General features: G+C 46.2%; 1 protein-coding gene across 1 annotated transcript in view; it reads right to left on the bottom strand.

The window, feature by feature from the left end:
• LOC107107195 (connector enhancer of kinase suppressor of ras 2-like) overlaps nucleotides 1-16151 on the bottom strand; it is a 579263-nt gene that overhangs the window by 66543 nt on the left and 496569 nt on the right. The window contains exon 14 of the mRNA XM_015407453.1: nucleotides 10101-10135. Coding sequence (XP_015262939.1) covers nucleotides 10101-10135 — 35 coding nt within the window. The remainder of the gene's footprint in view (nucleotides 1-10100; nucleotides 10136-16151) is intronic.

Genomic DNA, 16151 nt, shown 5'->3' with positions numbered 1-16151 from the left:
CAATCCTCTCTAATACCCCGCGAGGTCAGCTAAGCTGAAAGGGTGTGATGGGTCAAAGTCACCCAGAGAGTTTCCATGGCAAGTGGGGATTTGAACCTGGGTCTCCCGGATCCTAGCCCAGTACTGTTTCCAACTTTGAGCAGTTATGTATATTTTAGTACAAAGCAGGGCTATTTTGGGGCAGGAACGCACAGGAATGGAGTTCTGGCTGGCTTCAGAGTTGGTCACACCCACTACAGTCAAAATCTCTGCATGCGTGGCTACAGAGGGAAGGCCTGGAGAGCGACCCCCACCCGGCAACTCCAAGGGTCGGCTTGCCTGGGCTCCCCGCAGCCACAGGGCGCCTGGGCAAGCCAAGGGAAAGCATGGGGTGTGGCCTAATATGCTAATGAGCTGCACGGTCAGGGGTGTGGCCTAATATGTTAATGTGTTTCGGCTGTTGGGTATGGGCTATTATGCTAATGAGTTCCTGCTGGGTTTTTTTCTACAAAAAAACCCCTGGTACAAAGTATGAGTCAGTGGCACCTTTAAGACCAACAAAGTTTTATTCACGGCATAAGCGTTCATGTGCAAGCGCACTTAAAGGTGCCACTGGACTTCAGACCAACATGGCTACGCCACCTGAATCTATGTATATTGTAGTTGTTTTAGTGTCTGTTTACTGCTGCTCTCAGCAGGGTTGCCAGGCCTCCCACTACGGCAGGAGGCTTTCCACCACTTGTCTCTAGTGCCCGCCACCACTCCTAGAGGTAGCGGGGGGGGGGGAATCTTTTGACACCTGCTGGCGTGCTCTGTGCGTGTACATCAGTACCGGGTACAGTCCGGAAGTGACAACAGGTACCGCTAGGAACTGCCATCAACTCCGTGGTTTTGCAACTGTTGTACTCAAAAGTGATGTAGTGATGTTGGCAACACTGCCGTCATCACACAGCCCGTGTCCCTGCCCTCCAATCCTAACTGTCAGTAACATAAAAAGGTGAAGGAGAAGAGCTTTTTTTTTTTGACTCTGAAAAAATTGTACCTGCTTGTACCTTAAATAAATGTCAACTTTTCTTCTTTTTAAGCACCCTCCCAGAATGAGGGTCATTGGCTAAAGGGGGTGGAGATGATAGTTAACTTATAATAAATTAACCACAAAGCTTCAGGGAGGGTGATAGTTAACATGTCTGAATTGAACCCTTCTCTGCTTATTTTGGGCAAGGTTATTTTTGGGCAAGATTATACAAAGTCTGCAGAATTAGTTCTTCCTTACTCTGGCAAGTTCTTGTATTATTCTTTGCACACGTGCAGGCCACACGGGCACACAGCAGCACAGGAATGGACACATGAAGCTGCCTTATACCCAATGAGACCAGTGTTCCCTCTAAGCTGAGTTAGTGTGAGCTAGCTCACAGTTTTTTAGCCTCTGGCTCACACATTTTTGTCTTAGCTCAGGAAGGACGGCTCCAAAGCAAGCTGATTTATGCAGTAGCCAAATAGCTTGCTCACAACTTTAATGCCAGTAGCTCACAAAGTTGAATTTTTGCTCCCAAGACTCCACAGCTTAGAGGGAGCATTGAATGAGACTATTGGTCCATCAAGCTCAGTATTTACCCAGACCCGCAGCGGCTCTCCAGGCTCTCATGCTGAGGTCCACATCACCTACAGCCTGGTCCTTTTAATTGGGGATGCCGGGGATTGAACCTGGGACTTTCTGTATGCTAAGCACAGGCTCTACCACTGAGCCGTGCCTCAGCTCTGCTATTTTAGTGTAAGCAGGTCCACTGCAGCCTCTTCCCACCAGTGGGTTCTGCTTAGGTTGCCAGGTTATAACTCTGAAATTGCAGTTTTACCATGAACCATGTCTAAACACTAGGCGAGATGACCCCTGGTGATCTTTGCTTATCTTCCTCTTCCTTCTGCTGATGTGAGATTTTAATTTTTCACTGACTGGGGTGTGTGTGTGTGTTGATGACCTTGACCAGGAATAAAAAGGGGCAGGAGGCGCAACACCAGCAGGCTCTCTTCCGTGCTACTGAAAAAGAAAGCTGCAATCTCTGGCTTGCCTAGCGACTCTAGATTTAGTTGAGAACTTATTTCATTTCTGTATGAACTTATTTCATGAACTTATTTCATTTATGTATGCATGTGTATATATGTCTGTGCGTGTATGTGTGTATGAGCAGCGCTCTCTTTAAAACGTTTGTAGTGGCTTAGAGTAACGTTAGTAACTACATCAGAATAAAGAATAGTATAAAAATCAACAAAATGGTTAATAGCAATAATGAAATCACAAAGCAGCAGCATAAAAGCAGCAAGGTAAAAGAGACAATGAAAACAGTTCAACTAAAAACGAAAGCAGCACGATCGGCCACATGTCTAACCAAATAGAGAGTTTTACCCAGCAACTAAAACTTAGACCCAGTGCCACATAGGGATTCCGACTCTGGGTTGGGAAACATCTGGAGATCTGGAGAGGGAACCCGGGGAGGGCAGGGTTTGGGGAGGGGAGGGACTCAATTGGGTATAATGCCATACAGTCCACCCTCTAAAGCAGCCATTTTGTCCAGGGGAACTGATCTCTGTAGTCTGGAGATGAGCTGTAATTCTGGGACATCTTCAGGTCTCACCTGGAAAATGAAAACTCTACAGCCAGATGAGGCTCCGTAGGGAGGTTATTGCCAAGCCATTGCCACAGAAAAGGCCTTCAGAAAGCAGGGATACACATGACAGGATGATCTTAACTGATGAGCAGGTGCATACGAGAATAGGTGGTCCCTGAGTATCCCGATCCCAAGCTTTAAAGGTAAGAACCAACACTTAGTGAGAGCAGCCAGCCTGTTGTCACCAGCTCATCGTCCACCCAGCGATTCGAAAGCTTCGGCGAATAGATAAAATGGGAACCACTCCTTAGAGAGGGTGGGCACGCCAATCTCCCTTGTGGGAGGGTGTTAGCTCACGGTCGGGACGTCCTGGTCGAGGTTTGGAAAAGGCGGAAGAACTTCTCGGCTACAAAAATCCCTGCAGTGGATGTTTCCGGTCAGGCGGTGGCAGTGTGGCGATTGACATACGGGTCCTGAAGCCTGGTCGACAAGCAGCCGTTCGGAAAATGACTGAGCCAAGCCAGAAGATGTTTACACCGTGCAGTGACGGTGTGTGCAATCAAATGAATATATGTTGTCTTCCCTGTCCCCTATGAACACTGATAGTCCCCTGTCTAAAAAAATGTGTAACTGTAAATCACTTTGAGCCCACTGGGGAAAGCGATTAATAAATTGAAAGTATTATTATTATTATTATGTCTGCAACTTCGGCTGTTTCCAGACACATCGGATGATACACTTTCTGCTGCAAATAATTGCTGAAGTGCACTGAAAGAGCATTTGCAAATGATCGAAAAGGGCACTGAAAGTGCATTAGCCAACGTGTGCGAAAGCAGCCTTCATCTCCCTTGCACTGGACATACACTTGCATGGAATGTTTCAGACCGCTTCGAAGGCAGGCTGAAATAAGGCACGCTCTTCACAATGAGAGACTCTTGGGAGGTACGGCTGAGCCAAATGATCTCTCAAGGCATGCTGCTTATAAAGAAACCTTAATAAAGCTCCGACTGCCGCCTTCAGAAATGAGCCCAAAGAGACTCTGTTCATTTGAACAACCACCCAGTGACAAGTGATTGAAATGTGCACACAGGTCCTTTAAATAAATGCATTAAGCTGACAATAAGGGCAAACATTTATGTAATGGTGGTGCCAATATTTCTTCCGTTCACTCACTGTTAATTAGGGCAAAAAATGAGAGCTTAAGAAAAGTTGTTTCATTTAAACAACACAGCAGGGCCACTCGAATTTGTTCACAGTACAAGGCTGAGTTTGTTTGGTCTGCACGCCCCTTCAAGGTGGCGATTTCGATTTCCCATTAAATATATAAAATGAGAAGTGGAAAGCTCTGAACAAACAAAGCGGATTCTGATAGCCTATTGGATTTCCCTTGCCCTTGAGTGGGAGAGACCTACCGCACAGTATGGCAATCATATGGTCATTACAGGAAATAGCCTCTGCAGAATGATTTACCATTGCTATAGCCATAATGGACCATTCTGGCCATAGGTCTGGCCATTGCATACCATTGTGAGCTCTCGGTTGGGAAATCCCCTGGGATTCTGGGGGTGGAGCTTTCGGAGTGTGGGGTTTGAGGAAAGGAGGGACTTCAGTGGGATATGATCCCATGGAGTCTACTTTCCAAAGCAGCCGTTTCTGCCATATGATCTCTGTTACCCGGAGACCACTTGTAATTCTAGGAGACCTCCAGCCACCACTTGGAGACCGGAAATTAGGGTTGCCAAGTGACTTACCGGCTGCAGCGAGGGAGCGTTGGTCCCAGTCTGGGACATATGAGCATGTGATGTGCGCGCGCCGCAATGACATCAACCAGAAGTGACGTCATCAAGCTGGGCATGTCACCAGGTGATGCTCTAGCAATCACCCTGAAAACTCTATGGTACCAGAGTTTTCAGGGTGACTGTTAGAGCGTCGCCTGGCGACATGCGCAGCATGAAGACGTTGCTCCTGGGTGACATCATCGCGCTGGGCACATCGGCCCGATCTGGCCACTTCACGGGTAGGGTTCCCCCACCAGCCGGATCCAGACCGGTGGGTTGGGGGCCCTTTGAGCATGGGAACCCCTGCCCCCCCAGGAGACCTGGCAGCCCTACTGGAAATCCAATAATTGCATCATTCTGAAGGAATGATCTCTGCTAAGACATGATGCTGCTTAATGTTGTGTCAGACTATCAGTCAAATGAGTACATTATCGTCTGCTCTGACTAGCCTAGTTCTCCAGGATTTCCAGCAGAGGAAGGCCTTTCCCAGCTCTTCCCACCTGAAATTTTCACTGGAGAGACTTGGGACTGAATTTGCAAGCAAAGCGCATGTTCTACTACCCAGTTACAGCCCTACTAATGTCCCTATCAGTGTCTTATTAATGCAAACTTCCTAAACAAACATGGTTTCTTTCAAGATAGGTTCACGGTGGGCAGCCATGTTGGTCTGAAGCTCCAGAACAAAGTTTGAGTCCAGTGGCACCTTTAAGACCAACAAAGTTTTATTCAATGTATGAGCTTTTGTGTGCGTGCACACTTCCTCAGATACGATTCCATATAGTAGGGAAAGGAGGATAGTGTTGGAGTGAGTGACTCAGAATCCCTGGACATTGGGGGGCGCTACATCAATTTAAGTGTGTATAGGTGTTACCTCCTTGAACAGGATGCTGCTCTTTGTCTTAACCTGGGAGCTGCCCACTGACCCCTCCTCTCTCTTTTTGTCTTCTCACTCTCTTCACATGGCTTTCCATGGAGACACATGTCTCTGCAGGTCTCTCATACATGATGCCGGGCAAGCTGGCCATTTGTGACTGGGAAAATACCCTTTAGATGAGGCTTCTTGCTTTTCTTTTGACTGCAACCTGAATGTGAACTGGATCTACTTGAATAAATGTAAGTTTACCATTTTAGCAATATACTTTTTGGGAGATTTATTTACTGCACTCAGTGTCATGCTTCTATGACTGGGCAAAACTCTGCTATGTCAACCAAATATCCCAATAGATGTAGGACAAGGCGTATGGTGGTAGCCATCCACCGCACCTTCCAGGCAATGCTGATCAGGGATGCAGAGATGGTGAGAGGGGAAAACTGCCATGGGGCCTCTCATGGCCAAAGGTCCCAAATGTCTTGGTTCTCATTGCCTAAATTTAGTGAAAGAAGACTGGGTTCAAATCCAAGAAACTCGCTGAGTAGTCTTTGGCAAGTTACCAACACTTAGTTTAACCTTCCTCATTAAAATGAGCAGATAAAATGGGATCTCCAAGAGTTCCTTGGAGGAAGGGCAAGATTAGGGAGACCAAGTCTCCAGCTTCAAAGAGAGACTGCTCCTCCCCCTTTTCATTGCATGCCAGCCCACTGAGAGCCAGCAGCACAAGATCTCTTCCGCTGAACACCTGGAACTGGAGTCAGGTTGCCAGCAAGACAATGCTCTAGGAATTGGGCAAAACTCTATGGTTTATCACAGAGTTTTGTCCAAATTCTAGAGTGTCACCTCAACATTAGTGAATGACACCAGTTCTGGGTCTTTGCCAGAAGCAATGTCATTCTGCCCCCATTCCTAGCATTGCACAGTGGAGCAAAATAATCCAGCTTTCTTAACTGTTTATTCTTAGCACTTCAGGGCAGACAAGTTGGCTTGAAAAGGAAATATAGCAATACTTAAAACTAAAAGCTTCTCTGCTCCTTGTCCATTAGGCTCAGGATTATCCTGGCTTGGTTTGAACAGTTTACGTAGTCCCAGAAGTCTTGCAAGTTACTAGCAGATAAGTGTAGCTGTTCTCTCCCCCCCCCCCCCCCCGCTCACCTGCATGCAGTGAGGGTCTCTGGCCCAGCCTCTGAAAGAGGCAGCACAGAACAGTGCATCTAAGTAAATAACAAGGTATTGGTGAAACCTCTTATTCAAAATTTCTCACCACTACAACTTTCCTCCTCCCCCATAAAACTGTGCAGGGATAATATTGCTTTTCAAGAATGATTACCACATCTTTTTTGCATTTTGCATTATTTGTGCCACCGGTCTCCGCTAGCTCAAAATCTGCCCTGAATATCTGAGAGGACTGCTAACAGTAAAACTTGGCCTGATAAACCATCCATTGCAGCCTACATTTTGGCTTTCAACTTTTGACATTGACCGTAAGAAGTAACATAACGCCCTGAGCGTTCGATAGCAAAATGTTTTTCTTTCGGCTTTAATGGATCTATGATTGACTGTACCGCCCGTCCAAAAGAGGGGTGAGGCGAAGCTCTCTGAAGGGCAGACAGGCCGTCAAAATGCATCGACCTCAAATTTAATTGTATATGTTTTTATAAAGGCAGAGATTGGTTTGTAAGTTGAAATCTCTTTTAGAAGATATACGAAACAAAGCCTCTCTGATATCATTAGATGCAAGAATGGGAAGATACGCTGGCTAACCTATATTAAAAGGCAAATGACATGCTCACAGGAATGTCGAAATTATTCAGGCACTTCTCCAATACATAGATAGCTGAAATTAATCTGCATTTAGTCCAAAACAAAGAGAAGTCTTATGGCACCATATAAACTAACAAGTTTTTATGTTAGCATAAACTTTCACAGGCTAGGACCCCCTTGGTTTGGTGAATCTCCTCATCAAGCAGACATTCATATCTTAGGTTATTAAGGGAGGTTGGGGAGCTTGTAAACTGCAGGGTCCTGAAATGCATGAAGTAGAGGACAAGATACAACTATGTAAAAGTCTATGGCTGCGGTCACACGGAGCATTAGGCACGCTAGAGGGACGGAAGATAGGCAGATTTTCCGGGCGTGATCTCACCGCCACATCTGGGAAGCATCGAGCTCCCATGGCGAACCCAAGGCTTCCCGCGGAAGATGCGCGGTAAAAAACTAGTACCTCGGAGGTACTAGTTTCCTGAAACCGCGGGGCAAGGGTGGATGTCTGATCGCGTTTCCGGTGGTAGTTTCAGCGCCCGCCTATGTCCCCTCGGAAAAAGGTTTGTTTTTTTAAAAAGTCTCCACGGATGCGCACAAGCACCCAAGGGAGCATGCCACATTTGAGTTTTTTTTAAAAAAAACCAGCCCCATTTGCCCCGTGCCTTGCTTCTTTGCCGCGCCGCAGGACTGTGGAGTGATCGGCACCTCCCCCCTACCACGGGACCTCCACCGGTAGGTTTACTTGAGCAACTGCGCGGTTTTTAGCCCCGGGGCTAACAGCCATGTTTCCCCCCCGCATTTTCCTGCCCGTGTGACCGGGACCAAAGATAATTAGAGACTATTTACAATAGCTCTCTGTACCCCGTACTGCTTCTTAATTTATTAGTTTTCAGCTTCTGGGCCTTTGGGCTAAGGTCAAGTGTGGTATTCATGACAGCAGTAACATTTGATCACAGAGCCTCTTTAGTGTCACAGAACTATCATGGCTGGAGAATTCCAGGTCATCCTTAAGTCCTTGGGAGGTGATATCTCGATGAATTCCCATTCAGCATTTTTACACTAATCCTTTGAAGTTCTTTTGCTGGAGAATGGAAGTGAGGGCTCATTACATGCCTTTGAGGAAAGTGGGCTCTAATTCATGATGGTTTATGTTAGAAGAAACATGCATTGCTCTTTAAGGTGCCACAAACCTCCTGTTTGTTTTTGCTGCAGCAGATTACTGCCCTGGAATCTGAAAACCACACATCTCTACATCTCTGATTAGAACACTGTGCGCTTAACGCAGAACGCCAGTCACCATTCCAAGACAGAACGAGCCAAGCCAGGCACGTGACAGAACGCAGACATACCTGAGGCAGCCAACCTCTGAGTGGAGGAAAGGCTATCTTCAGTGACAGCCAGGAAGATAGATGTGAAAGCAGGGCCAGCCACACATGTGGCTGAATGTTCCTGTTTGGCACACGCTAAGCATGGGTGAGAGAATAACTCGGGGGTAGCCCAGAACAGTACCAACGGCTAGAGAATGCAAGCGCTGTGTGTGTGTGTGACAGAGCGACAAAATAGGGTCCCCGATAAATCAGTGTCCTGATTTCTGTCTCCTGGGGATGCCTAGTTAATATTTGGTTAGTACGAGTTACACTCTAGTCGGGGGGGAGCTCTCAGGTACGGAGCTCCGGAAGAGAACCTCTAGGGGGCGGGGCGGTCACGTGGTGAAGCCCCGCCGCCTTCTTTACCCCGCCCTCTGCTTCGATCCTCATTCCGTTTGGGAATGAGGATGAAGCAGGAGGGTAAGTAGCCGGGCCTTCTGACACACTTCCGGTGATGTCAGGGGGTGTGGCCTTCTGTCACTTCCGGTGATGTCAGGGGGCGTGGCATATGCAAATAAGTTATGCTAATGAGTTATGCTAATGAGCTCCGGCAGCTCTTTTTCTACAACAAGACCCCTGAGTACGAGTTACCAAAGTTGTCATTCTTCAGGGCTCAGCTCCCTTCCTAGAGTCCCTAGAATAAAATCAGGAAGGACTGCAGTGTTCAAGAAGTGATCCTCCTTATGAAAATAGGGGTGGGGGGGCTAGGTGAAAAGAGGGGCACATTTTTATGGAATGCTGGTGGGTATGGTTGCCAGTCTCCAGTTGGTGGCTGGAGATCTCCCAGAATTACAACTGGTCTCCAGGTTACACAGGGATCAGTTCCCCTGGAGAAAATGGCTGCTCTGGAAGGTGGACTCTATGGCATTATACGCACTGAGCAAATTCCCTCCCCAAAACTACCCTCCTTAGGCTCCACCCATCCAAATCTCCAGGGGTTTCTCAACCCAGAGCTGGCCCCCGTACTGGTGGGTCTGGTTCCAAAACAGTTGGACCTGTTGCTTTCTGACTTCCTTGAGATCGGTAATTTTAGGTAAAGATTCCAGACAGCCCATAGCCCTACAGGAAACAAAGGCTCAATACTGCATGAAAAAAATTAAAAGACAGACACCATCCAATTTACACCAGGAGCTGAGCCTCATGAGCCCCTGTACCAAGGAACCAAAACAGACATACTGAATGAAGAGCGACGCGTGACACTGGGAGGTCATGTTTAGGATTTTGAGGACATTAAACCCACCTGTTTACAGAAAGGATTTTTTATTTTATATTCTCGCTCTTTCCAAAACAAGGTGATTAAAATGTTAGGCGGCATATCTCATGTCACAAGTGTTTTTGTTAACAGAAACCCTCGAAAGAAAGAAAAAAAAGATAGACAGATGAATGGTATTCAGAGCGGAAGAAGCAGGTTTTCATGTGCTCCCTCTTAACATTCTCATTACACCTTTTCCTTCCAGCCGAAAGCGATTTTCACGTTTTAAAAGAATAAGGCCCCTTTAATGGTTTCACTCCTGTCCTCGTTCTCCCTCGCACAATCATCAGGTGGCTCGGTCAAGTGATGTTTTGAACCGTGCTAATTATCTCCTGCCTGCAATCTGGCACCTTATTCACATTCTCTCACAAGCACTGAAGTTCTGCGGAGACCGAAAATCACAACCAAATTTTCAAAGCTCTAATTAATACAGCTGGCAACAGGTCTATAAATACGTTCCAAAAGCAAGAAGGCAAAGCGAGTTACCTTTCAGAGTCTCCACCGACTGTGTCGCCCGCTCTCTGCAGAAAGGGGGAGAAAAAAAAAGGACCTTTAGCATTTGGAGCCGAAGAAGTCAAAGAGAGAGAGAGAGAGAGAAAAAAAAAAACCCAAACATGACAAGGGCTTTGCTACCGACAGGAAAAGAAGACCACAGAAACAGCCCAAATCAGCGTTTCGGTAGCTCTAACGGGAAGCTGAACACTTACATTCATTTTGAGCAATGATTTTCACAAGAAAACAAACACTCAGTACAGGACATTGAAAACTGTGTGCTAAGAAGACAGACCTGGAGCAGCCCTAAGCAGAGTTACAGCCTTCCAGGCTCATTGACTTCAATGGACTTAGACAAGTGCATCTCTGCTTAGGCTGGCAGTACAAAACGTGCATTCTGCCCGCCCTCCAGCTGCCCGTCTGCTGTTGCTGTGATGTCACAGAATGTTCACAAACATTATGTAAATATAAATAAATAAATAAATAACTTGAGAAAGGAAAGAATCAGTTTTCAGAAGGTCTTGTGAGTCCAGCCCCCAGCTCCAGCAATATGCAACTACCAAGGGACCTGTACGCCCCTCAATGCCTGCCTCCCCCACAAAACGCATGCAGCCATTTTAGTGTCTATTAATGGATTACTATGTAATCCACCTTGAGGCTCTGTGTGAAAGGGGGACTACAGATACAGTAAATACATGAGGTAGCCCGGAGCATGAGAAGGTGGGTGCAGATGTACACACCCAAATACATATTGTATCAGCTGCACACACAGAAACCTTCTTGCTAGACTGGGGCAAGTAGTGAAAGGCTAATTTTGGTCCTGTTCACACTAGAGGTTTTGGGCCGGGAGCGGGACGGATCGGGGGCAGAGCAAACGGGCACGATCCCACGGCAACATCTGGGAAGCGTTGCCTGCCCGTCCCCGATCTGTCCTTTCCGCCAGAAAACCCGCACTACAAAGAACCACCTACCTGGGTGGTTCTTCTGCTTGAAGCGCCGCAAGCCGGGCCGTTGAATCGCCGGCGCGTCTTTGCGCCGGCTCATCCCCGGCTCCTAGCCGAACTGCACCTGCTCCGACATGTGCAGTTCGGCAGGCTCCCCGTCTGAACTGTGTTTTCTCCCCGGCATCTGATCATGCCGGGGAGAAAAGGCGCCACGGCCCAGGGGATCGTGGGATCCCGCCGCGGCGTCTCAACTTTGGTGCGGCTTTTAAAAGCCGCGCTTTGAGCGACTTATCCCCTGCCGTGTGTGTGGCAGGGGCCTTTGTTGGGGGGGGGGGAGGCTGAGGGACAGAAGACTTGTTGCCAATATTTTGCGGGAGTACATAATTTCAACACCATTTTTGTCCATGGGCAACTCAAATTTCGAGTGGGGGAAAAAAGTCCCCCACCCCTGCCGTGCAAGCTGAGCACACAAAAAGATTGTGCAGCCAGCCAAACAGCTTGAAAGCCCAAACAGGCAAGCTCTAAAATTGTCGTACCATTTGTCTATTTGCAAACACTGTTCCGATGTGTGAACAGTTTCAGAACTGCACTCTGGAACCTTTGCAAGGCAGTCGTTAGCGATCACATCAGCAGTTCGGAAGGGATTTGGCACACGATGCTTTCCTCCTGGGTGAGGCTTTCTATATCCTAAGACTCCCATACATAATAGCTGTTGCAATTAACCTCTTTCTTGGCATGCAGTGGCTATTCATGCAAATCTATCCAGAGATGCAAAAATGTTCATTTCTTGAAACATGACGGTCACCGTGGAAAGGGAGTTCAGGATAGTCTTTTCCCTGTTGTGGGGTCAGTTTAAGGGTGAAACTAGAGCTTGCGTGTATAGTCCTGAAATTATTTTCCCTGACCTTTTTTTAAAGCAGAAGTCTGCAGCTGTGTGGGTGGTGATTCTTCAGGGGATGGCCCGGAGCAAAGGCTATTTAATCCATTTCCCTCCTCATGCCATTTTCCCAGCTAAAAATCACCACTACCAAGCTGCTTTTACCCTTCCCGTGGGAAATCTAGTGTCGTTACTTCTACAGTATGGGTAAAAGCAGGGGTTTTTTTGGGGGGGGGGCAATTTTAAGGGGAGAAATGCCATTTGGGAAAGATTTAAGTAGCCCCACTCCGGCAAATTTAGAGTTTACAGTGCTGCATTCTGTTAAAAGGGGAGGGATAATGACAACACATAGTTCTGTCTTCAGAGGAGCACGCAAAACAGAAGAAAGACCAAACCATGCCAAATTGGCTTATTGGTAGAATTCAATAACATACATATTTTACTATTGACATTTTAACCAGTGGATTGCATGACAATGAATCAGAGATCAGGATCTGCAAATAATGCAAGGTTTATTCTGCTGATTTTACTCGTCTCAAATAAGGATAACTGGATCTTGCTTGTTCTGTTCCAGAACCGAGCAGACACAATGTGCTGAAGTTTTCATTCCCTTCAGCATATTTGTATCTTCCCACTGTTACTAATACAGCTCTGCAAACACTGTAAAACAAACAAACAAATGATCTTGATGTGATTGGATATGTAAATGTCTCAAGATTCTTTTGGTGTAGTGTTTTACTGATCTATGCACACAAGCTCCCATGCATTTGTAAACAGAACGAAAAGACTCTTAACAGAGTTGCTGGTTTGATCGCATGTTGATTGCTATTTTGCAATACCAGTGATGTAGAATGGGTGAAAGATGCAAATGGGAGGAAGGAACTAAAAACTGTGGCAAACTCTGCAATACTATTTTGAAATATTTTGGAAATCCAAGCAGAAACAATGGCTAATGTATCCACTTCACTTCCGAAGCAAGACCAGGTAGCTCAAAACTCCAAAAATCCAGGGAGAATTCTGTTTGTTGAAATTAGGCAACTTTTGGCATTACCCAATTATTGTCAAAAGGGCACAGTTGCACAGTTTCCGTGTGCCTATTACCTGGATCAGAATGACATACTGAGTTGTATTAATTCTCACAGCACTTAAATATCAAACTGGGGAAGAGCTGATACAGCAACCAGACAGTATTTCAATAACCTAAGGGTTCTTTTATTATTGCAGATATACTAAGATGTTGAATCAGGTGATTTAGTTGGAAATGTTTTCTTCTAATTTTTGCTCCAGAGACAGCTTAGACTTCAAACCATCTTTGGTGTAGTGGTTAAGTGTAATAACTTAACAGACCACAAGGAGGAGGAGGAGGAGGGGGAAGCCATGTTCTGCTGATGGAAATCCTTCCAACAGTGGAAACACTGTGGGATCCAACCCCTAATTTCTATGTTGCAGAATCAGCTAATTCACAAACCCACAGAAAACACGCTGGGAAGCTATGGGGTAGAGGAGGGTAGGTTATTTGTGGTGGTCAGAATGGCCATAGAACTGTCAGTCCCACTTCTGGAGAACATCCACCTGCCTCTTTCAGTTCTTGGTTTCAAGCCACGTCATTCTTCTGTTTTAGACACTGCCTTGTGCTGTGCGAGAAGGAAGATTACAGAGAAGTTCTAAAACAAATACATACATTTAAGCGGCCGGAGTCGGAACACCCCACCTGTCCTGCAATCACATCTTTTTTGCGTGGTTTTTTAAAATCAATGCGCATGGGCAGTCATGTGCATCAATGACCCAGGAGGAAAGGGAAAAGATGCAGACTGAAAACTGGTGGACCATGCGCACCGCAAAATGTACTGGAAAGGAGGAGAAGCAGAGCCCAAGTCTCACAGCAGCAGCAACAACAACAGAGGAAAGGGGGACATCTGCTCATCCCCATGTCAGGTAGTCTTTGGCTGGCTCTTGTTTTCATATTTCTTCTGGTACTTGACAGATGTAGTGGTGCCCATTCAACAAAACATCATCAGAGTTCATTCCCAGCTAAGTGATGTTTTGTTATTGCGAGGATCATTGCACAAGTGGTAGCACTGGTCACAGCCCGATCCGTGCACAGTCACAAGCACTTGCCCTGTTTTGAAATACCATTCTTCATCGGGATTTTTCATTTAAGTTATAGCATTTATGCCAACATTCTAAGTGCTAACGCTGTATCTTGCACATGCAGAAATAGCTCTTTGGATACGGGGGTGGGGGTTCTTTGCAGAACAGGGTACCTCAACTTTTTAAAAAGCTGCTTCTGTTAATGTAATAACTTTTGTGCCAGCCAAAGTGGACTGCAGGATCCATGCCAGTGTGCCATCAACTCAACAGAAATAAATAAGATTTAGCATATGTGCAATAGTGCCAGAACCTAGCCCTATTTCAGAAGTCATCGGCTTTTAGTGACCGTCATACAAAACAACAGGTGCTTTCATACATACTAAACAATGCCCTTTCAATCCACTTTCAGTGCACATTGCAACTGGATTTTACTGTGTGAAATGGCAAAATCCACTTGCAAACTGCATTATTTAGTATGTGTGAAAGTCCCCACCATTGGCAGTACAGAGAGAGAAGAAGAAAAGAAAAAGAGAAGAGGTGGAATTTATGCCCCATCCTTCACTACCCGAAGGAGTCTCAGAGCGGCTTACAATTCCTTCCCCTTCCCACAACAGACACCCGGTGAGGTAGGTGGGGCTGAGAGAGCTCTTTCAAGGACTGCTTGTGAGAGAACAGCTCTGAAAGAACTTGTGACTGACCCAAGGTCATGCCAGCAGCTACATGTGGAGGAGTGGGGAATCAAACCCAGTTCTCCCAGATTAGAGAATGCACTCTTAACCACTACACCAAACTGGCTCTCACTACACCAAACTGGCTCTGCTTCTTTAAAAGCACCAGGTAGATATTGAAACATTTCACCTGTTTTTAAAACATGCAAAATGGAACTTAAAGGGGGGGGGAGAGCCCAACCCTCATCTGATAGTAGTCATCAAATTTAATTATTCTGCCGTGGAAGCTGAGTCGTAGTGGTGATAAATATCAATTTAGCCTGATTGCTAATAGGTTCTTTAACAAATTCTAGGAAATTTGTGTTTAATTAATGAAGGTCTGACACTGAAAGGCCCACTTGGCTTGAGGAGTCCTTCATCATGCAAGCAGCCCCGTTGACTGCAAGGGAATTGCTCACCCAAGTGTCCTTCAAGGTTACCACGCCAGGTCCTTAATTATCATCATTTTCTGACATAACATCCTGATATCATATTAATGGCTCAACAACACAGAGCACTTCATGTGTTCCAGCCGTTAATTTGCAATTCACAAGCCGGATTAATTTGGAGGCATCTGCCAGAGACGCAGCCACAACATCTAAGCAAAATGAACAGCTCCTATTAAAGTTTCAGCAAGCTGAGAGCGAAAATAGCTGCAACAATAAGACAGCGGATAACAACTCCTCTTTGGATTCCAGGCAGCTTTCAGGCTTCATCCATAATGGTGCTGGGATAGTTCTGGGTCTCCTGCCTGAGCAACAGGCTGTGTTGTTCTCCAGCAATGTTCATCAGTTGCTTGGATCCTGCCCTTTTTTTTTCATTTGGGAGGGAGGGGCTGAGTGTTAGAGCATCTGTTTGGCATGCAAAAGGTCCCCGGTTCAATCCCTGGTATCTCCAGTTAAGAAGATCTGGCAGTAGGTGATGTGAATGACCTCTGCCTGAGACCCTGGAGAGCTGCTGCCAGTCTGAGTAGACAATACTGACCTTGGTAGACCAATGTCCTGACTCAGTATAAGGCAGCTTCACGTGTTTCCATCTTTCCTTAAATCTTAGATTATATGCCCATGTCAAAATTAAACCATGATTTTGATCAAACTCTAGTTAGCTGTGATGTTTGGATGGTTGGCACCAAACCAGGTCTCAGATTACGAGCTGTAGCAGATTTGTTAGCCGTAGGCTGTAACACCTGTGGTTTGTTACAACGCTAGAATTCACAAGCCACATTTTGTTGAGCACCACCACCCCTCACAGCCATTGGCCATACCTGTGGCTGTATAAGGAAGATGACTTCCTTGCTAGGAGGTGGCAGAAAGGCAAAAAGCAGACAGGAGTGAGGTGTTCAATCACAAACTGGGATTTATTATTGATGTCTGATGTACTAACCAGGTTTTGTTGGGCAAGCCACAGTTTATCGTAAAATCTGAAT

Source organism: Gekko japonicus, unplaced genomic scaffold (assembly GCF_001447785.1).
Source record: "Gekko japonicus isolate JY-2015 unplaced genomic scaffold, Gekko_japonicus_V1.1 scaffold535, whole genome shotgun sequence".
Classification (NCBI taxonomy): Eukaryota; Metazoa; Chordata; class Lepidosauria; order Squamata; family Gekkonidae; genus Gekko; species Gekko japonicus.
Note: the sequence above shows the minus strand (reverse complement) of the source record. Positions and strands in the feature narration are given on the sequence as shown.